Genomic DNA, 23,151 nt, shown 5'->3' on the forward strand with positions numbered 1-23,151 from the left:
TGGAAGACAAACGTTACAGAAGCATCTTTTCAACAATCTTGACTGTTCAAGAGATTGTCTAACAAAACCATCATACACTGGGGAACTCCAGGATGAAATTCACAGACACCGACAACAACAAAAATGATGTACAGAGTTGGAGTTTTATCAAATGAGCAATTTAGACGAGGTAGTGCAATATATATAACAACCGTTCTCTAGTACTTCTCCCAAATTCAGTTAACAATGCCTCCCCTTACTACAAGGGTTACCCTCCAGTTGAGAGAGGAATACTGCATCTGAAGTGCTTGCATGTCTCCAATCTCCATGTCTGACAAACAGTTTCACAGCAGAGGGCTAATTCAGACTGAAGGAGAGCTGCTTTTGCTGACAACTGGCTTGCAGCTGGCATGTTGATGTTAGGTACTACTGCAGCCATAACACGAACACCCTCATCAAAGTTGACCCACCCTAGTACCTCTGGTGAAACAAAATCAGTTTGCAAGTCATATGAACTCTGGCAGTTGAACTTGCAACCCTTCATTTAGAGCTCTTACGACTACCAAGTAGGGATTTACTAGGAGGTTGCATCTTCATCCTTTAAAAAATACATTAGTTATGAGTGCGCTTTTCAAAGATGCAAATAAAAGACAGACAAAAAAATAAAATACTATCCATTACAACACCGTGGTCTGGTTTTGGGTAACACTTCAAGCACCACCCCTCTCAAAATAATACAAAAATATAACTTATTCCTCAGATACAATATGACAGTAAACCCCATGTCACGCCACAGTATCCCCATATAAAAACACTGCAACTTCAGTGAAATGAGGCATTGCTTTAAAAGGCCCTGTCAGTTCATGAAGTGCCAGAGCAAATTAAGATCATATAAAAGTCAGAAGCTATAAATATATCGCACTGATTTAACAGTATATCCTGCTGCTGTTCTTTCCATGGCCCTGGTTAGGGCGGTGGGGCTGTGCAGTGAACAGGCGGCCAGGTGGGCGGTCACACAGCTACGTGGCGCTCCTGTCCCCTTCAGTCCAGTACTTTTCCGTTTGCATCTCTGACAGCCTGGACACTGTCCTCTGGAAGGCAAATACTTCCTCCTCTCCGCTGAAGATCGACAGCCCACTAGCCGATTCCTGCAACCAGTAGAGAGAGACCAAGAAAAACAAATAATCTATATGTCTTTTGTTGCTCCATTTCAGCATTAGGAATTCAATGACTTTAGCAAAGGAAATTTCATGGTCCTCTACAGTATATCTCACATTCAGGGCTTCACATTAACTTTTTGGCTCACCAGCCACTGTGGCTAATGGTTTTCCAAGTCACTAGTCACTCAGCATTTTCACAGGCCAAAATACCTATACTATTATGGATATCCAACCTGAGTAAACTGTGTGTGTGTGTGTGTGTGTGTATGTGTGTGTGTGTGTGTGTGAGAGAGAGAGACAGAGAGAGAGAGAGAGGACAAATCAGTTTTAATCACTAGCCTACACTTCATGAAAGTACAACCTATAATAAATGTTATCAACAAAACATGCACTTGAAGATCGTTTAACTTACAAAATCTGCAAATTTCAGATCCTTGCCATGAATATTCTCCATGTGTCCGTGTGGAGAACAAAAAGTATATGTGGCCACAATTTCTAATAGTAGCGAAATGTGCACAATATTGACACGAAAATAAAAACTATTTTATTACTTTGGCTATATCACATAGTATTGAGCATTGTGTGAATATAATGTGCTTACATACATATAATAACGTCAAGTTTTGCAGATGCACTTAATTTTTTTTTTTTTTTGCTTTTATTTTAGTTTTAAAGTTACAATCTCGAAGATTTCCGTTTCGTTCTCTTTGGCGGTACCAATGGCGAGAAAAGGTAATTGCAGGTGTGTTTTTGGACCTCACTTCCCATAGATCCAACCGGATCCAACCAGTGTCGCCGGTGTGACGTCAGTCAGTTGGCACCTGGGCCACGCCAACTATAACACTATTTACTGAATAAAAAATGGTTGTTATAAAAGTAGCGTTATGTACATACTCATTCGTTGTCTAACATTAGGCTAACTTAAACTGTCTTTACACTGCCGAGTCGGGTTAAAATGCTGTAGGAGACCTGGGGTAGAATTAGTGATGATCAATTTCTACAAACGTTCTTTATCCTTTCGCCCGGTATGAACATCTTTACACTGAAGAGAAGAATTCGCGGGATTCGCTGCAATTATGTATCTCGTGCACAATAAACAGTCTTTTTCGTGAATGATTGTTGTGTGATATTTTTGAAACTGCCTTGCAACAACTGCCCTGGTGTTTCTGGTTTTGCTAGCTAAACTGTTCGATAATAAAGCTGAGCTGGGTGTTAAATTAGCAATCAGAACAAGAAGAATAAAACAAAAACAAAGGAGATTTCAGAAACATTTCTGAAGGAACATATGAGGAAGCGTAATAAAATAATAACAACGCTAATCCATACTGCCGTATTGTTTTATTTAGTTTTCTCCGGCTTGGCATCTTTACACAGAAATCAGACCCAGCTCTGCTCCACCTATATCCAGTCTCGTTGCGAATCGTTGATCTGAACTGGCCTTTACACTGCAACGTTGCAGCAAGGTAGCATTGCATTCTAGAGATGGTTTGCGAGGTCGGTACCGGTCGGTAGCGTTAGCTAGTGTTTTTTCTAATTGTTAGCTGACATTAGATTGTGTTAATTACATTAGCTAGCTAGCTAACGCAACGTTACCTGATATGAGAGATGAATACTGTGCGCAATGTTGTCTAAACTATTGTTGTCTTTCTTGACATGGTGGTAGCTAGCCTTAGCTGTGCAAATAGCTATGTAATTTAGTAACGTTACATTGTCATCAAATGTAATACAAAATCTACATCCACAAATAATATGACCTCATGTTACACAAAATCTTTTTAGGGTTCCACAACCATTTTATTACTAGTTAAACTTGAATTCATGATATCAGAAATAGGTATTTTAACTAGTTGAAATTATATTGTTGATATCAGTAATTGATTTTATGACATTAGAAATTGGTATTTTAACTAGGTCAAATTCCAACTCCCATTGAAATGAATGAGAAAAACATTTTCAATCTGACTAGTTAAAATTGAATTTCCGATATCACAAATTGGCATTTTAACTAGTTAAAATTTAATTTCCGATATCAATAATATGTATTTAACTAGGTAAAATTGAATTTCTGATATCAAGAATTTGCATTCTAACTAGTTAGAATTTGAATTTGTGATATCGTCTATAAATGAATTAAAGCTAAAACGGCTTGCCATACAAGACTGGCCAGTAAACAAATACAAGTAAACGGGGGAGCTGCGGTATTTCTGGATAAAAAGCACTATAACGTTTACATTTCTCAACCGATTTCAATGAGTCGTTTTTATATTTATGTAAACTACAATGATTTTTAAAAAATAGAAAATGCTACCAAAAGGTCACCCGCTAAAGTGGCTGGTAAGAATCACAAAGGTACACGCCACTGCCGAATTCTACCCGCATTTGGCAGGTGACAGGTGTTAATGTCAAGCCCTGCCCACTGTCCTTTTCCATGGGACCTGGAATTCAACTCTGACCTTCAGTACCTGACATATAAAAGCTTAAAAGCAGGTGTATATGCTATTTTCCTGAAAGGTGTATATTACCATGGATAATGAAACATAGAAGAGGGGCACGATATTGACCCAATGTCAATGACAAATGGAATCAGGAGGCTAGATTTTGTTGGGACACATTCTGTGAAAAGATACACTGACATTAAAAAGGCCTAATTCTGAGAGAGAACATCTCCAAGGCAGTTACAGCCTTACACCACTTCACAGGCTGATGCGCCATATATTAACATGCATAAATAAATGCATAAATCATCTGGTCTAGTATTGCAATTGTAAGTTTCTGTAACAAATTTAAGCAGGGGATACATGTTTTTGCCTCTCACATAATACTGTACATAGCATTCTAAAAAAACTCGAAGCATATTGCACACGATCTCATTCTGTTGGAGGTGGTTTCCAAAAGTTCGTGTGAAACAGGAATCTATTACCCTGGTCAGACCGAGGTCGTCCATGAGAATTCGGTGATCCTCGTCATCGTTTGCATTCTCATCGTGAACAAAAATGTTCCCCAGTGGCATCTCAGCCAAGATCACCACTCGAACCTGTAAGAGGTAAGGGAACCTGTGACCTTCTGAACCACTCACACACAGACAGACACACAGACAGAAACATACAACTGGAAACACATAAGCACTGACTGACAATCATATGATCAAAACCTAGATCACAAGCCAAATCTTTTTTCACCACCTGAACAGTCAATTGACTGCTTCAAAAGTTTTATTTACATTAAAAAATAATAAATCCGACAGATAAAATCTCCTTGTGATACACTGCCAGCTGTCTTCTATTGTACATACAGTGCAGAATAAATAGCATTTCTGAGAGCCCAGCAATGTACAGCAGACAGTTTTCACTTCACCTTGTGGTCATAGAGGGTGTCGATGAGGGTTATGAAGCGCCTGGCCTGGGTCTTTTGGTTCAGAGTTAGGAGTGGAATGTGCCGAATGAAGATGGTGTCAAACAGCCGGGAGATCTCCAAGTAGTCACTGGCACCCAGTGGCTGAAACAATTGTCATTCACTTCAATATTTTGATTCAAAGAGCCAAATGGGTGATGTGTTTTGGCACACAAATGCCATTCTGCTATTCTTTTATTCAGACAAAAAGGATGTTTCATAATTACCTCAGTAAGCAAGCTCATTAAAAGTGAGCAGGAAGCAAAGAGGATGTCAAAGAGAAAAGAACGGGGCAGCGCAAACAACAGTTTGGTGGGGGAGGGGGTGACAGTTGCTCCCATTTTGCTTCCATTGCATACATTGCATTTATTTAGCAGATGCTTTTATTCAAAGCGACGTACAATAAGTGCATACCAAAGGTCACTGGAAAACTACAAAATACAACACACACACTTTCATTTTGGAGCTCTTAAATTAAGCTCCAACTGTATGAATATAACTTAAGCTCCAACTGTATGAATATGAAATATTTTCCTAAAAATAAACAATAATTTTGTTTATTTGAAACTGAGTGGGACAGTGACAGAATGGGAGGGTAGGAGAGAAAAGGAGCTGAGGATAAGCATGCCATTTACCCGATCGCACAGCTCCTCAAAGGTACAGTCTGCGATGGTCCCACATGCTTTGCTCAGGATCAGCTTCCGGCCTTGCACCTTCAGAGTCCTTGGTCGAGTGACTATGGAGACATGTTTACCACATTACAGCTGGAAATGTTCTGAAGGAAGCCAGTTAAGTACCCAGCTAGCTAATGGGGACAGGGTCAATGCCCCCAAATGGGAATCAAACTTCAAACCTTGGAAACCCAGCCTCCCGAAACACTACATCGCACAGCCATTTTACTGTATGCAGATCAGGTCTGGGGTCAAATAAATTTTAAATTGACAATTTAAATGAGACCATTTCAATTAAAACCTGATGTGGGGAACTGATTATCAATTACAATTATAAGATTTTTTAAGAAATGGCATTGTAAATGTAAAACTGAATTGCCTTGAACTGGAATTATAAAAGTGCCACCTTGGGAACAGAATTTAGACTATTTGAATTTGAGCTGAATTATTGAAATTTGGAACTGACCCCAACCCTAATTGGAGGTGTTCTAAAGGGAAACAAATGTACATACTGTCATTTTGTTTCATAGCCATGTCATCAAACAGCTTATCCAAGGCAGCCTCCACGTCAGCTTCACTTGTGCTGCAGGAAAAAATCAAATGTGAAAATAATTATCTATTTAAAGAATGTCTAAAGGAGGATAGCACTATTCTAATAGCAGCCCGGACCAGCTAAGCACATTGCTCATATTAAAATATTAATTTTTTTTTAAGTTATAGGTTGGGTGTATTTTTCAGTCCTATTTTTAGGAAAGATTCATAATTGAATACAGCCTTAATATCTTACCTAATAAACATACACACACATACATGCCTGAGCAGCATATTTTAATAAAATCCAACTGCAACATACTTTACCAGAATAACATGGTATTTTTGTTCTAGAATTTTGTGGATTTGCAGGTGACCAACCTAACTACGACAGCCAAAAGAAACAGCATGATCACAAAAAAAAAAAAACAGCGTAACATGTTATGAAGAATTGTGTCATGTCTATTCAGTGCCACTTGCATCCATACACTGCTACATTTCACAGTCCCTAACATGGACTTAGGCATTTAAAAGTAGAATTTGTTTTCTTACAGGTAGTACAGTTTTCCTGCTGCAGGTAGTTGTCTTTTGCGGTAATCAATCCCAGAGTCCAGCTTCAGGGTTTGGCAATATCTCTGAAAGTGAAAACAAGGGACCGTGTGCCAATCACTTGTAATCTTTATTTCGTATTTTATAAACTTTTTTGTAATGTCCTGTTTAATAATAAAATAATAAAAAAAGAGTAGTAATAATACTAATACTAATAATAATAGCAACAACACACGATGGATGAAAAAACATCAAAAGCGTGACCGTGGGTTCCTGACTGCACAGTCGGTAAAGGTGCTTGGTCTGTACAATATATTTAAACACTTCCAGGTAGTGGGGAGTATACCATTAACCAACTCTGAATAGGGATCAGAGTTGGTTAATGGTGGAATAAATGACTGTATCGACCAGGGTTCCGTGGTTAACACTATATTTATGTGCTGCCCCATCACTGTAGATTACTACTTAACCTTTAGCACGGCAATGAATGGTACAAAGTTGGACCGCTGCAATCCGTTCTTGTACAGATCTGAAAGAGGAAACGTGCATTAGATTCGCTGTTTAGCCTTAATGTCCTCAATTCTCCGCCATGACTTTTTCTTCCTTTTAAAAAGGAGAATGGAAAGATGTAAAATGTAATAAACCCCTCAGAAGCACACACAGCTGTGGCCATTCCTGAACTGCAACTGCAGGAGAGTGGCTTCCTCAACAGAACAAATCTGAAAGCTGTGCACAAGTCTCACCTTCAGGGGGGCGGTTGGACGTCGCCACCACTACCACCCCATTCTGGAAGAGGTTTTCAAAGAGCTGCTTCAGTATCATGGCATCTGCAATGTCTGTGACCTGTGAGGTGAAGAGCATATTTTGTTTGTCTGGCCAACCAAAATGATACTTAGTGAGTGGCTGCCAACTAAACTGCTAATAAACTAAACCAAAGGTGTGCAGTGGTGGACACATAAGGTATTGAGCTATTTTGAGGACATGAAGCTTGATTGTGAACTGTTGGCTGATCCAACACCCCACTCACCTGGAACTCATCGAAGCACAGGAGGCAGGCTTCCTCGCTGATCTCTGCAGCAACGGGTGCAATCGGGTCATAGGATCTGGCCATTTTCCCTGCCTTCCGCTTGGGTAGGCTCTGTTTAAGGCGATGTATTCCTAAAGGAGGGCCACAGTTGGATGGAATGAACTTGGAAGACAGTTGCCCAAACAGTTTTCTGGGAATACTACAGTTGACATTTCCTTCCCTCTGTGTACTTAACCCTTATGTTCTGTTTGGGTCAAAATGACCCATTTAAAATTTTTACTACAGGTGGAACAAAACTAAAAAAAAATATTTTTCCAAAATCAAACGATGTGCTCGGTTCAATTCCTCTAATGAACATGAACAAGAACAAATTTACATTTGGTGCATATGCTATAAAAAGATTTATATTACAGAGGTTATGTTTGGATAATTCTGTCCCAAGAATAACAAGGCAAAATGTGTTAAAAAAAAAAAAGGTGAAACATCAATTGAAGCTGACTGGTCCTTGTAAATATGAAACAAAAAGGTGATTTTACCAAAGGTACCAGAGAGATGATGTGCCAAACCGTATTTCGTTGAGCGCCCCCTACCTCCAATTAATAAACAACCTCTAAAATGACTGGGAAAGATACAGCTAAATGGTTGTATTTCATTCTGCTTTAAAGCATTCGCTCTTTACTTCCCTCAGGTTCTGGAAAGTACTGAGTATTCACAAATCCTACCATTCACATGACCACTTGTTTCTGATTTTTAGATATATATATATTTCAACTCAACATTCGTAGCATGATGCGTCTAAATAGCACTGATTGGCCGTTTAAGGCGAACTGGACACTTAGGTGTTTGCGACTGCATTGCGACGTAGCATATGGAGGTAGTGGATTGCAAAACAAAACAAACAAACACATCTTAAAAAGAGTAACAAATATTTTCTGAGGAAAATGCATGTGCTGTCCCTTCTTTATCTGTCCGACACTTACTGTATGCTATTAAGTATACTTTTTAAATGCAACTTTTTAAGTTCTGTTGCTAAGGAATAGGCTACTAATGGCTGTAATGCTCTCTGTGAGCAGTTATTTACTATCACCTTATACACAAAACCAGGCAAGCAACATAAACATAAACATCACTCATATTAAATAATTTATATGACAGAGCAAGAATACAACAATAGACACACTACTCAAAATAGATAAAGATCAAAATTCCACGGCATTGTGCAGTCATGGGCTACTTCAAGAAAGCTGGAGAGGATGCTCTTTTTAGCTTCCTCAGAGACACAGACAGGTAAAAAAAAAATACTGGTAATATAGGCCATAAAACTATACTAATACCAATAATTAACAAACCTGACTAATTTACTGTAGTCATAAGCTGCTTTGGAAGTCCTGCCCTGACAGGGCCCACTTCATGACCAGCTGAATGAAAGTCAGAGGAATGACACAGAGATTTCGAAGGCAATCTGTAAAAAAGCAGAGTGTCTGTTCAAGTTAGCTAACCACTGAGGGGCTAGCTAAGTGTTGTCCTTTATAAAAAGCATGAGCGTTTTTTTACATAAATAACAAACCTGGCTTTTTTGTAGATTGTAATGTAGCTAGCCAGCCAACTTTGTGCTAGCTAAGTTATGCAACATGTTCTTGGTGTCAGTTTTTTCAGTCGAATCCTGCATGCATTGGCAGCTTTTGTTTGCAATAAAGGCAATAAGTATTCCTCGATATCTGCCTGGTCTGCCTTTGAACATACTAACGCAATAACATAAATTATTTAAGCTACTTAGCTATCTTTTCAGCTAATTAGGTGAGTTTTAAACTGTATGCTTGTGTTTTGTTTTCTCATGATCTTGTAAGAATACACTTCCAGGTATACTTACAATAATACACTACTGAGTGTAAGACATGTAATTTTTAAACATACTTGACCTTTGATGACACCACTACTGACCTCTAACCTTAGAAACACATTGACACTACAAAAATCCATAAATAAAATATGCTTACAATTGTATACATAATGCTCCTGCCTTCTGTCGTCCATTTTCTTAGCTGAGCAAAAAATTCTTACTCGGCAGAAACACAATGGCTACTGTGAAAGGAAAGTATGAAAAAGTGTGCTTCGCAGCATACTTTTTTTTAAGTCCACGTAGAGAACTTCCAGTAAAATCTCACATTCCTGCCTTGTTGCGTTCTTGAGTTTGGGACACACTTGATCACATGGCTGTTTTACTTCCGTACCTGCTATCTGCTCTAGATCGAACACAATACAGTTTGAAACACAGCCAGTGGCTCTAACGTCTACTGTAAAGCAGAACCAACCTCGTAAATCAATTTCAACATGTAACTGTGTAACGCAGGGGAGGGGAAAATAGAGTTGTGCACCACAGTGTGCAGGCCTCAGCCTTTTACCCTCTGCAGTGTGTGAAACTAAAATAGGGCCTGAGAACATTAAATTTTCCAACACTGTGCCCCTCACAGCTGCACATATTGGGGAAGGGAGTTGTGCATCTCTAAGGCTCATTGTTTTGGTTTTTACCAATTTTCACAGAAAATACCTGGATTTTTAAAAATGAGCTGATTGGTTTAAACTGATTTTCACCCCCATTTAATGTTTCCCTGCATCAAAAAAGTTGTTCTTGTTAGTGTGAGATTAAGTAAACAGTGTCCTCTTGTGGCGAAACTGACCCTTTGTGAAGGCCTGCCAAAGTCCCGCTCTCCTTAGTTACTGTTGAAAATTCCATCAAGCTTTTGCTTTGGAATGTAAGTTTGCATAGAAAAGCCACTGAGAAGACCTGTCAGTTAAATTCACTTGTATTTGTACGGATTGCCCCCTTGTTAATCAAGCAACACCCTGGAACAATACAATGCACTGCATTTAATTCATTTCATGAAAATCTTGAAAAAATACAGAAAATCTTTTTCCTAAGCAGCCAAACGGAAGCTACAGTACCATACTTGACTAGTGCTTACTGTAGGGCACTTAAAGAGTTTGACCAGTTGGCTCAGTATCCAACCAGTAACTAACTAAATGCTTCCAAGTAATCCAATCAAATAAACTGCTGCGTCATATTTATTTTATTATATTTGTGCTCCCATTATCCTGAGAGGTCAGAGTTGTACAGGCTACTTTTCTCCTGATCATAGTTGACATTAAGATTTATATGTAATGGGGAAAACATCTCAACCTGGATGGCCTGCCACCACCTGAAGCTCAACTCAACAAGACTGAGCTGCTGTTCTTCCCCTACAAGACCTCCCGACTACGTGAGCTATCAATCACGGTTGATGGCACCACAGTTACTGTCTCTCACGCTGAAAAGAGCCTGGGGGTGGTCCTGGATGACCAGCTGGACCTCAAGGAGCACATCAAGGCAACATCACGGTCCTGCAGATTCATGAGAATTCGACCATACCTGACTACGCACCCCACCCAGCTACTTGTCCAGGCTATGGTGACCTCCCGTCTTGACTACTGCAACTCGCTCCTTGCAAACCTGCCAGCTTATGCCATACAGCCACTACAGATGATTCAAAATGCTGCTGCCTGACTCGTCTTCAACCTTCCCAAGTTCTTCCACGTCACTCCTCTGCTGAGATCACTGCACTGGCTACCGGTCACTGGCAGGATCAGGTTCAAAGTCCTGACCATCACCGACACTGCAGCCAAAAGGATGGCCCCTGTCTACTTACAGGACATGAATCAATTCTATACACCTGCTTGACCACTCCACTCTGTGGCAGTTGTTCCAATGACCTTTAGTATGCACTTTTGTACGTCGCTTAGGATAAAAGCACCTGCTATATAAATGTAATGGAAAAGTTTTATTAACGTTAACGTCAGAATCCCGCCCGCTGAGTCACCCCTGATTATCTATGACCACTTATGCAGCCAGGGATCTCTTATCTCATCCAGATGTCGACAGTAGGGAATCCAGTTTGCAGTCCAGGATTTTATTAATGATGTAACAAACAATAAGGAATATTAGCACATAATGTTATAGCTATCAGCGTAAATGAGAGAAGCCTCATCTTCTGTCTGTCATAACGGGGTAGAACTGTCCGTGCATTGATGGGTAGACTAACAAGCTAACAATTTCATTGAACATCATGTTTAAATTTATTGTTTATCTACTCTATGTGACATGGAAAATTCATTTACTAATCTTTACCCCCAGGGTACACCATTTAACCATTTTTTGTTTTAGTTTTGACATACAGATGAGCTACAACTCCTCATTTTAGTGACAATCCTAAATGAAAACAGCTACAGACTGTGTGGACAGCTGGCAATAATCGCTATGCACACAAGCGCTCTGATTGGTGATTCAGCTAGGCAAGCATGCAGTACGGCTCGGAACTTCCAGAAACAGAAATTGGAGAGAACCCTGGGCAGAAAGCTGCTGATTATGTGATGAAAAGCAGTAAGATATCAATGTTTGGAATTAAAATCAAATTTCCATCCTTTGCATTGTTATTTTTATGATCCGATTTTCACCCGGATTTTTGGATTTGGCAATTATTAAAACCTATTTTCACCCGTTTTTAAAAATTCAAAATAAACACTGATACATTCTCAAATTTTCTGTGCGTGGGAAAAATAAAAATAATGAGCCTTATGTATCTAACAGGGTGGATATCTTCCACAATCATCCACACGCTGTTTGGGAATTAATTATGAGTAAATGATTCAGTGTTCAGAAGGCCCTGGAGCTAATTTTTCACGAAGGGCAATGTGGAATTCACTTCTGATCATAACAGTGAATTTTAGGAAGAGGACCCCCCAGCCAGCACCAGCACCATCACCATCACCATCCAAGCCAGCAGCAAAAAGGGCATATATTTCCAAGAACGATCAGGTTGAATGGTCCTCAGCTCCAATGAGAGTGCCACCATGTTCAGCTGCCAAATAATAAGGATGATCCCAGTGCCCACACATATGGCAGTGTAACATGTGACATCATGTTTGCCTTTTGCCACCGGCTTCCTGGCTCAAATTAAAAAATAATTCAGAAATGACCAACCTATGGGGTAGCCGTGTTTTTGGGGAGCAGTGGAAAGACATTGACAAGACACTTTTACATGCTTATTTGGGGATCCAAGTTCTGGTAGGGGTCTACGAATCAAAAGGAGCATCCTGCCGAGACAGGAAGAGCCTGACATGCCTTCATCATAGCAAACTTTTCACCCAAACAGAATGGCACTTTCACAGCTATCCATGGTCATTTAGAGGTAAGTATTAACCATATATATTGTTTATATTGCTAATAATTGAGATGAAGATAAGATATATTGGGTATTTAAAAATTAATTTTACAATTGTATCGTTAAAATATCTAAATAGACGGCCCAGGCTGATATGACCTTGCAAGAAATCAAATCATCAGTTAAAGAAGTTATCTGTCCTTGAAAAGTTTGTATGGTTTTTTTAAAGTCAATTTCAAGTCAAGATAAGTTTAGTGGGAACTGTTCGCTAGGTGACCAAAAAAACTTTACATGTCCCTGTCTGTATAAATGTTACAGCTCTTTCAGTTATGCCACTTCTGATAAAACTATAACAAACAAGGTGCTTTTGCTGTTATATGTTTACAGAATGCCATCTAAAGAGAAAACAAGAAGGTCTGTAGCCAAGGAGGTCATGAAGGGGCTTCAGATTTGGAGATTAGGGACACTAGATGATGTTACAAACCATCTACACGTAGTGTCCTTTTGGGGAGGCCTTAGGCATTTTAAATGATGTTTAAATTCTTTAATAAATAAAGATTTTTCTCAGCAACGTGTTTGACTTTTTAAGTTCAGTGTTTAATGTTAAATGTGTCCAGCTAATTTGATAGCTGTATTAACATAGCCTCATCTTCAGGATGCTGGGATTAATGGAAAAGAAACCTGGTCTCAGGCATTTAAAATAAACACACACCAGATTGATCCATATGTTTGGCTTTTTGCAATGTAAAAGCTTAACAGGGTGACAAAAAACCAACAAAAGCAGCTTTCCTCATCTATTTGGATGTTACCACAACTCACTTTGTGTTTAGTTACGAAGTTGCTTGTGTGTCAATGTTTACAAACATTTTATTCATTTTTCATGAATAAAGCCCAATGCTTCATAATCTGTGGCTGGTCTCACATTATCAATGGAAATGTGTTTCCTTGATTAGCATTAGTGTGTGATTTTAAAAAAACTGTGTATGCAGATAACAGGGTGTTTTCATTTACTGTAACAATTATTCTGTAACCCTTATGCAAGCATACCGACCAGGTAGTAAGAATGTTACATTACATTACATTCATTTAGCAGACGCTTTTATCCAAAGCGACGTACAAAAAGTGCATTTTCATGATCGTAGACAACTGCTGAACACGGGTTTAGTAAGGTTACAAGAATGTAACATCGGGCTGTGTGTACCTTAGTTTTAATTGTTTCCAACTCAAATAACTTATGAATGTAACTGAAACGGCTAATGACTGCTAACATGTCAAAGCTGTTTGAAGTAAAATTTTATAATACATTTTTTTTTCTGAATTCTGAACATTCTTTTGTATACAATATTTTTGTCATGTATGCAATGGACAAACGGACAACAATAATTCCTCCGGAGAATTTCTGAGTAAACTATGGACATTCTATCGAGGTTGCTCTGAGGTAGCACATTTCTGGGACTAGAAATGACTATGGATTTTGCATGATAGATTCTTGCTGACTTTATCATGATGTGTGTCGTCAGCGGATTTCCAAAACGCAATGGTGAGGACCCATAAGCTTGTTTTGCCACCCCATGTTACAAAATAAGGAACCTTTGTCACTAAAACTTTGGTATTGTAAAATAGTTCAGACTTAGAACTGTGACACTTTCAAACGGTGTGACCAGATTGATTGAAAATTTCTCAGTAAAAAAACAGAATTAACGCAAACAAGCCCACTGCGGTGTGACTTCAGGGGTTAAGGCTGCAGCAGATGAAATGAAAGATGATGTTCAGGCAAACCACAGAACAAAGTAGACAGGTGGAAGACCCTGAAAGCAACAGGGTTTGGATGTGTAATGAATCAACTCACAAGTGGTTAAATTGCACGCACAATTTTTATGCTAGGGTATTTTTAAAAGCTTCGGTTTCACCACGTAGAAATTACAGTACTTTTATACACAGTCCTCCCATTTAGGGCAGCATAATGTTTGGGACATATTAATGGTATGAAAATGAAGTTGCCATGTTTAGTAATTTGTTGGATATTCTTTGCATGCAATGACTGCTTGAAGTTTGTGACCTACAGATATCATTAGATGCTGAGTATCCTCTCTAGCGTTGCTCTGCCAGGCCTGAACTACACCCATCTTCAACTCTTAATTGTCCTGGGGGCTATTTGCCTTAAGTTTTCTCTTCAGCATATTAAACACATGCTCCATTGGATTCAAATTAGCTGACTGACTTAGCCAGTCAAGAATTTTCAGGTAACTGGCTTTGAAAAACTCCTTTGTTGCTTTAGCAGTATGTTTGGGATCACTGGGCCTCATTCACAGAACATGCATACAATCAAATTTGATCATTAACAGTTCATACAAAGGTTTCCGTGAACATTTCAGCATTCATATATATATATATATATATTTATTTATTTTTTATTTTTTTAATCTGAACATGTTCTTTGGTAAGATCAAAATCTATGTGGGTTTGGAAACGCAAAAAGGGATATGCAAAAGACATTCCTATTTGGAACAATTTTATTATTCATTAGTCATTTTAAGCAGCTACAGACCTGCATGGGACCACCCATATGAGGTGCACATATGTTTGCAGAGAGCAATGAATGGCTAATGTTTGCACACAACCCTACAGGTGGCATGCCTTTTATTGGAATGCTAGGGTGAACAATTGGCATTCATCTGATACACCTGGGATACAGACAAAATTGATGGCCGGCATGTTCCGTAAATCCCACGTTGGTTTCTCATAGGAATTTTTACAAACAAAAGTGAAAAGGATTTTTGTGAATGAGGCCCATTGTACTTCTCTAGGATGAAGCAGCCATTCAATAAGGTCAGAGGCACTCGGTTGACCATGAGCAGATTAAGATGTTTCTGTACACTTCAGAATTCATTCTGCTGCTGCTACTAACAGTTATATTATCCATGAAGACAAGTGAACCAGTTCATGGCAGCCATGCATGCCACACCATAACACCCCCGCTTATTTTTTACATCCATGCTTCCTTTTCTTGCCTCCTTTCCTAGTATGGAAGGCCAAACAAGTCAGAAAATATGTGAAATTGATGTCTGGAATCACGTGTTTGTGAACATGGGTACAATCGCTTACTTTATTTATTTGACCTCGACTGTTTCGGCATTGTTGGCAATCGATCAAGGCGCGCCATCTTTGAGAACATTCCAACCCATTAAATTCTCCTTCAAGGGGCTAGGAAGCAGCCAAACAATTCTTGAGAAAGGAAACACGAGTGCATCCATTGCATTATTTTTTTCAGAATATGCGTGATGTATAATGATTGACCTGTGGATCCACCTCTCCCCATCTACCACGTCTGTAATTGACATGGCTTCAAACTGATGCTTGAAAGTTCAGATTGCCTTATAAACATTTAATCGATTCCTCCGCCTTCACATCCTTTCCTTGCATCCTCCGATGGGCGGAGCTAGAAGCAAGGAAAGGAAACAACGAGATTAAATAAGTAAATGGAATGAGACGATGTTGACAATGCTTGATTCCAGGTGTCAATTTCAAGTATTGTTGACCAGTCTAGCCTTAAATACCAGGATATTAGATAAAAAATAAGTGGTTGGAATGGTCTCATCTGTCCAAAAGAACTCTGCAGGCTCCTTTAGGTACTTCTTTGCAAACCATAACCTGGTCATCCTGTTTCTGCAGCTAACTAGTGGTTTACATCTTGCAGTGCAGCCGCTGTACTGTTTCTGAAGACTTCTTCAGACAGTAGTTACAAACACATCCATGCTTGCTTCCTGAAGAGTGTTTCTGATCTGTCGCACAGATGTTATGGGGTTTTTCTTCATTATGGTGAGAATTCTTCGGTCATCAACAGTGGTGGTCTTCCTTAGCCTACCAAGCCCTTTAGATTACTGAGCTCACCAGTGCTCTCTCATTTTAATGCTGCTCCAAACAGTTGATTTTGGTAAGCCTATGGTTTGACCTATGTCTGACTGTCTTTGTTTTTTCTTATTTCTCAGCCTCATAATGGCTTCCTTGTATTTCATTGGCACAACTCTGGTCTTCAAACAATATGATACTCTGAAATGGGGGGGACTGTGTATACAATGTGCTGTAATTTCTACACGGTGAAACCACAATGAATACAAATATCCTTTAATAAAAGCTGAGAATCTGTATATACCACGCATGAATTGTTTACTTACAAATCTAAAATTGTGGAGTACAGAGCCATATCAAGAAAAAATATACCTTTGTCCCAAACATTATGACGCTCACTGTATTTTAAGAAGGGCTGTCAATGCTAACTCATGTGATTCATTTTAATTACAATTATCAATGCAAGTACAATTGTTAAAATAGGATGGTAGATGAGAAATGTGGTCATAAATCTGCACTTATTCGCCAGCGCCAAATAAAAAAATGTGACTTTTTAGAAGTTTAACGCATTAATCATTAAAAAATATTTGCATGACTTTACGCGTTAATGTTGATAGCCCTAATTCGAATACAAAACAATACCAGCAGTTCACACCCAGCTAACTTTAATCACCTCATGCACATTGAAGAATTAATAGACCCTGTCTTTTAGCACTGACCAAAGAATGTAAATGGAGCTAACCATGCATTCAGGAATAATATTAGGCTATTCTTTTCATGACACATGTAAATTGCAAAAATCGAATACGACCATAACCAGAATAATTGTCATTCGGAATATAGTATGCATGTAAATCTTGTCACTTGGAATGATCCAGAAAGTCAGAAAGAAAATCGCTAGGAGACAATAAAACTTAAAACGCAGAAAATGGCAAATTAAAAATCTCTCATTTGGTTCCCATTTCAAAATTGCTATTTTAAATTTTTGTTATTGCTTTTAAAAAGGCTGTGGTCTTTGTTTATAAACACAATGGATTAATGGACTGCGGGACTGCTTGATAAGCCTCCCTATATCATAATTTGTGAGAACCATCTTATGAAAAAGGGCACTACACATCACACACTGGCTGTACATATTGTCTACATACATTAAAAATACAGGTTTTTCCATCTTTAAGTGAATTTGTCCATATCAGTATCAAATAGTGAAAGCTCTATAGGAAATAGGTGAGATAGTTTATTGAGTATACTTACTTTGGTGCACATCCAACATGAACCCATGAAAATGGACCCTCTTTTTCCTTTCAGTTTCCACATAAGTGTAAAACATATCCATAACCATGGTCTTTCCTGTCCCTGAAAAAAATAGAACACGTTAGTGTTGAAACTACACTACAAAACAACACAGAAATTAGTTATAGAGAACGTGAAGGCCTCATGGGATTGCAATGCATGCTTTGCTTTTTAACCTTTTGATAGCCAAGTCAACCTAATAAAATTTGAAATTTCAAAAAAAAGGAGTGTCTTTTAAAAAACAAAAAAAACAATTACCTTTGTTGAAAAGTACATTAGAGGTCAATTTCCAATAAAATATGAATTAGTTTTGTCCTAATGTTCAGATTCTGTAACCACTGATGGGCAAGTAAAAATCCAGTTTCAAATTTTGTCAGAGATAAGGACATGCATTTCTGCCAGAGTTATCATTTATTACAGGTATTTGATCGTGGTTCATTAAAGGCATGCTATGCAGGATTTTTACCTTGAAAATATTATAAAATAACCATGCTGAGGCATATCTATAACACTGGCAACCTGTGTCTTCACAGACTTTTGTGCACATTTACCTGTATTTTTTATTCTAAAATGTTTTCGGGATGTTTCTGGGTGTGGCGCTGTTTTCTGTGGGGAGGGGTGGGTGTGGCTGCAGAGCTAGCTAGCAGATAAGTCCAGATACAACAAAGCAAAGAGACAATCCGACAAGGCTCGTTCAAGCTTTGAATTGCTTTCCCTCGGTGGAATCAGCTTAATGTTGGCCAAGAAAAGCAATGCAAAGTTGGGTTGTTTTCTTTTGGACCTGCAAGTAACGTCACTGGTAATGTGAAGCTGGTGACAATAAGGACTTTCGCAAGACTCAGAAATTTTCAAATTAAAGTTCCAACGATAAAACTACTATAATGTTCAACATAATGGAATTAATCAAGTTACAATCGAATCAGCCTTCTTATTGTCGCTCGAGTTGAAGACGGAGACTTCTTTCATTGTAAACACAGGCTGAGAATGCACAATATGCCTTTAAGATCAGAAGGAAAACCAAGGCTGAAGACAGTAATGTCCTACTGTTGAACAGCTGACTTGGAGAATTGCTTGGGAGTACTTTCTGAGCCAACACACTATATATAAGCTGATTTGACATTTATAGTTTACTTCAGCAGGTACACATTTGTGTAACACAAAATCCAAAATATAATCAATCATTAATTTGACTAGAATGACTCTTCAGGGGTCCCATACAGTTCAAGTGCGTGATGTACAGACAGAAATTGTTTTAGGTACCATGTTGAAGAACAGACAATAACAAATTTATTTGAGGCCACACGATATTGAGTAGACTAAACAAGAGAATACAATTTTTTAAGAAAGGCCTTTAATTAGCTCATATTTTTCACTAGAAAGAAAAATGAATGAGGTATGAATAGATTGTGTATCCTATTAATATTAAGTGTCTTGATTCATATCCAAATATTATTTAAGCAGCTTCTCAATAGGAATGATTCTATCTAACTATACTTTCATCACTACATTTGCTCATTATGCATACATACACTGTAACAAGGAGGCACTGTGTAACATACAGTGTGAACAAGCAATCTGAACAGATCTGTTAAACTGCACTCCATTCTGTAAAACAAAACATACCTTCTGGTGGAACTCCAGCCTTAATGGTACCTGCTTAAACCTTTTTATCATATTGACCAGTTGCATAATCATTATTCAGACTAACTTACCAACATCACCGTAGATATAGAAGCCTTTTGGGGGCTTGGGTTTTGAGAAAAGCTGTAAAAATAAAAGAATTTAAACAAACTAGAATAAATATTTGTTGTACAAAATGCTGTGGTCCCTACCTTTTGGATTTAGTAAATATAAATAACATTCAAATAAGTTATCTGTAACAACTCTTTTCAGCTTTTTTTGATTTGCAATGAGAACAATACCTTTATTCATTCTAAACATAATGTACACTAAAGTAAAAATATTTAAATTTCTTACATAAGTTTTACTCTCTGAAATCTAAAGAAATTATGTAGAAATAAGAAACAAACAAAAAAAAGTTTAGTTAAACATAAAACATGCAAGTTGAGTTTACAATTTATTTTACTGGTGTGCTTGATCCTGGGTAATAAAATCAGTCCTCATCTAACCAAACCATCTGCCAGAACTATCAACTACTAAACTACCATATTCACAAAATAATCACTGCAAAAAAAAAAAAAAAAACAGAAAGACAGCAGCTGCTGGGCAAGGCACTGTTCTTGCATATGCATGCACTCAATCAGTCCAGGACTGATTTCCAACCTTGCCGGTGCCAACTGTGTCCGGTGGGTCTGCAGGCTGAGGCTAAATTTGCAGTAGCATCACATCAGAAAGATGGCAAGGTGTGAATACCATTTTTAACTCAGTCACAATATTTAAAACAGTGACTTCTTACAAATATGGCCAAATGAATCCAACTATCTCATTGATTTTAGGAAACAAGCCAAAGCCATCTGCACAACTGGACCTGGCTTTCAGTCTGGAGTAGAAGCGACCAGATGTATGTTGCCTCTAGAGGCTGGTGGTATTAAAATGTTCCTGCCCAAAGGCAGGGCATTCAAATTTAGAGGATTTTTAAAGAAACAGATATATTGAGAGATGCATTTTGGGCATCATTTTGCAATAACAAATAACATTTTTAACACAAATTTCTCACAGCAGTTAAAATGTTGATACCAAGCAAATGCGCAATACTAATTTTCATCGACTGTTTCTCAACAGTTGAATAGAAAAGCAAGTGATACATTTTCACCATAGATTTACTTCAAAGCCTGTTCAAGCTTAGAAGCTTGATTTGTGGTAATTAGATAACTTGACGCAGATAATATTTCAGGTTCAGTGCAATCGACTTCAGTATAATTTAAACGCATCTCCAGAATTTTGCGGGATTACAGTTAGCTATACTTCTTAGGGTTGCTCATACCCCCTCCCCTGGCTATGCCTCTGAAGGGCCCCAAAATGCTCATCCCCTCTTCCCCAGCTATGCGTTTGAAGGACCCCAAAATGCTCATCCCCCTTCCCCCAGCTATGCCTCTGAAGGACCCCAAAATGCTTGTCCCCCTTCCCCCAGCTATGCCTCTGAAGGACCCTGAAATGCTCATCCCCCCTTCCCCCAGCTATACCTCTTAAGGACCCCAAAATGCTCATACCCCCTTCCCCCAGCTATGCCTCTGAAGGTCAGGATAGCACTGCCAAACTAATGTTGATTTTAAGGTGTCCACTAAATTTTGCTTTATTTTATTTTTTTACCAACCCTCAGCCCCTCAATCCATCAGGCAATGACTGATTGGTGATATAGCATGAGCAAACTTATAGCACTCATCAAGGGTTTCATGGCTGAAGGAGAATTTTTGAAATGTAGTTCTAGCTGAAAACTGCAGGTCAAGTATCCTCACCTTTGAAAATAATGATGTGGGTTTGTTGGTGTAAGTATTCATGGTTTCTCGCATCTGATCCAAATGTTGGAGCACCAATCTCTGTTGTTGGTCTTCTCGTAGTGTCCCATCCTGAATGAGACTACTATAGTGCTCAAGCGGTCCACTGAAAGTGCAGGTACCCTCATCAGTTTTGTGATTTTCTGAGTCTGGTGAAGTTGCATTGGCTGCGTTTGCAATATAGCCTAAAACAGAAAAGTAACAATGCCAATTTTATAGCAATCACACCTAACAGGCAGGGTGACATTGCCAGGATCAATGTTTTAGCATCATTTTTAGGCCTGTGCAAGAGAATGCAATGTAAAAATATAGCTCATACTGATCATTTCCAACATGCACCACAATTTACACTCAAGGTTAAATCATGAAGAGGAACCAGTGCATCAAATTCTTTATTCAGCAACACTCCAAAACATGGGTTATATTAACTGAAAGCAGCTTCCCAAAGGGCACTGTGTTTTTAAAATAATCATTTCATTGGAAAGCTGATAATAAATAAAATTCAATGACAAAAGACAGCAAAGGTACAAGGTGCCATTTTCGTATTAGCTTGCTCTCAAAAGTTGTACAGGCTCAGAGATTGTGGATAGCTCGCCGGGGCGAGCTTGTAACCAATACTTACTGCTGACCTGTAAGTTAGCTACATTTTCTGCAATTATAGGTTATAATATATATATACACTCCGCTGACCACAACAACATCTAAAGCCATTAATATAAGGTTAGCTACTCAGCTAGCTTAGCTGAAACTGGATATAGCTTTCATTCATAACAATTACCTGAGTTAGTTATGATAAACTAACGAATTAGCCCTGGTAGTGGTCAATAGATACGTATGTGGCTATGTGGCTAACACATTACCATACAAGCCATTCTGCGTACTGCCAGGAAATGTTCGTTGACAAGTAATACCGCTGCTCGAAATTAAAATGTGTGGTTCACACAAGTCTCACCTCTTTTTAAATTGCTCACGGAACACCATACTTTCTTTTGAGATAAAAAAAGATCTTTTATTACATACTGAATAGTACCGACAGCCAAGGACGACCTGCAAGCTGCCATTTTTTTCAAAATTGTGCAACTTTATTAGCTACGCTCGCAGGGTAGCTAACCGGGGACCTGGGATTGCCTTTTTCAGTGAAGCTCGTAAACTCCAGTGGTTACTCGAGGTATTGCAGTTTAAGCCTCGGGTGTCAAAAAGCTAATGTCCCCATTGAAGCCCATTCAAAACTACAAATTCACCCTGGCCAAATTCAATTGCATTACATTACATTTATTTAGCAGACGCTTTAATCCAAAGCGACGTACAAAAAGTGCAATTATTTGGGACAGTACTTCTAAGCTCTAAAATGTATTCACATCGAACTAATTTTTCTCCAGGTCCCACAGAAGAAAATATAAGATTTATTTCCGCAAGGTTTTACGTCACAGCACGCTCAAACGTTAAACCAGAGCTACGGCTCTGCGTTAAACGCTACAATTGCTTAAACGTACACACGCGCCCGCGAATGAGTATGAAACTGTGATTGACTCATCGATACTGAAAGGGTTGAACTGAGCTTTTCCTGCACAGAACCGCTGTATCAGAATACATAGAGCATTAAATCTAGACCTAGTATTACATGAATCCACCGCCATTACTGTTTTGATTATATTGTTATTTTAATATTATTATCATTTATATTACTAATAAAAATGTTACCTGCCATACTTTTATTATTTTCCCCATTTTTCATGGTGATGAATCGTGACGAATAAATAAATGGTTAGTAATAAAGCTGGAATATGTGGCTCTTAAATTAAGATGCTAATATGCTGATTCCACCATATTACTTTGACTACATTTTCATTCTTATATTGCTACTAATAGCCTACTATCATCAAAATGTTATACTATTTCTGTCTTTGCATGATGATGGTGCTGATGACAACGAGAAATGAAAAATAAATAGGCCAACAAATTCAAAAATAATAATAATAATAATAAAACATAATCCAAATTTATGAAGAGTTTACATAATTTCTGCATTTTACCCATGTATTTATTATTTCT

The 23,151-nt window shown here is 38.4% G+C and overlaps 1 protein-coding gene across 2 annotated transcripts; it reads right to left on the bottom strand.

Moving 5' to 3' along the window:
• Positions 1-124: 124 nt before the first annotated feature.
• On the bottom strand, positions 125-22,205 carry afg1la (AFG1 like ATPase a). Of its 2 annotated transcripts, XM_035430111.1 has the most exons (13): positions 22,052-22,205; positions 21,061-21,284; positions 19,357-19,408; positions 17,606-17,707; positions 7,308-7,438; positions 7,024-7,123; positions 6,751-6,809; positions 6,284-6,366; positions 5,713-5,783; positions 5,165-5,265; positions 4,494-4,634; positions 4,060-4,173; positions 125-1,127 (listed from the first exon to the last, which is right to left on the bottom strand). In XM_035430111.1, exons 1-13 carry the CDS (start codon positions 22,158-22,160, stop codon positions 999-1,001), a joined length of 1,416 nt encoding a protein of 471 aa, XP_035286002.1. In that variant the 5' UTR covers positions 22,161-22,205; the 3' UTR covers positions 125-998. The 2 variants fall into 2 exon arrangements, with proteins under 2 accessions (XP_035286002.1, XP_035286012.1); XM_035430121.1 differs by lacking the exons at positions 19,357-19,408; positions 21,061-21,284; positions 22,052-22,205 and adding an exon at positions 8,657-8,769.
• Positions 22,206-23,151: the final 946 nt, after the last annotated feature.

The sequence above is a fragment of the Anguilla anguilla genome, chromosome 1 (genome assembly GCF_013347855.1).
Source record: "Anguilla anguilla isolate fAngAng1 chromosome 1, fAngAng1.pri, whole genome shotgun sequence".
Classification (NCBI taxonomy): domain Eukaryota; kingdom Metazoa; phylum Chordata; class Actinopteri; order Anguilliformes; family Anguillidae; genus Anguilla; species Anguilla anguilla.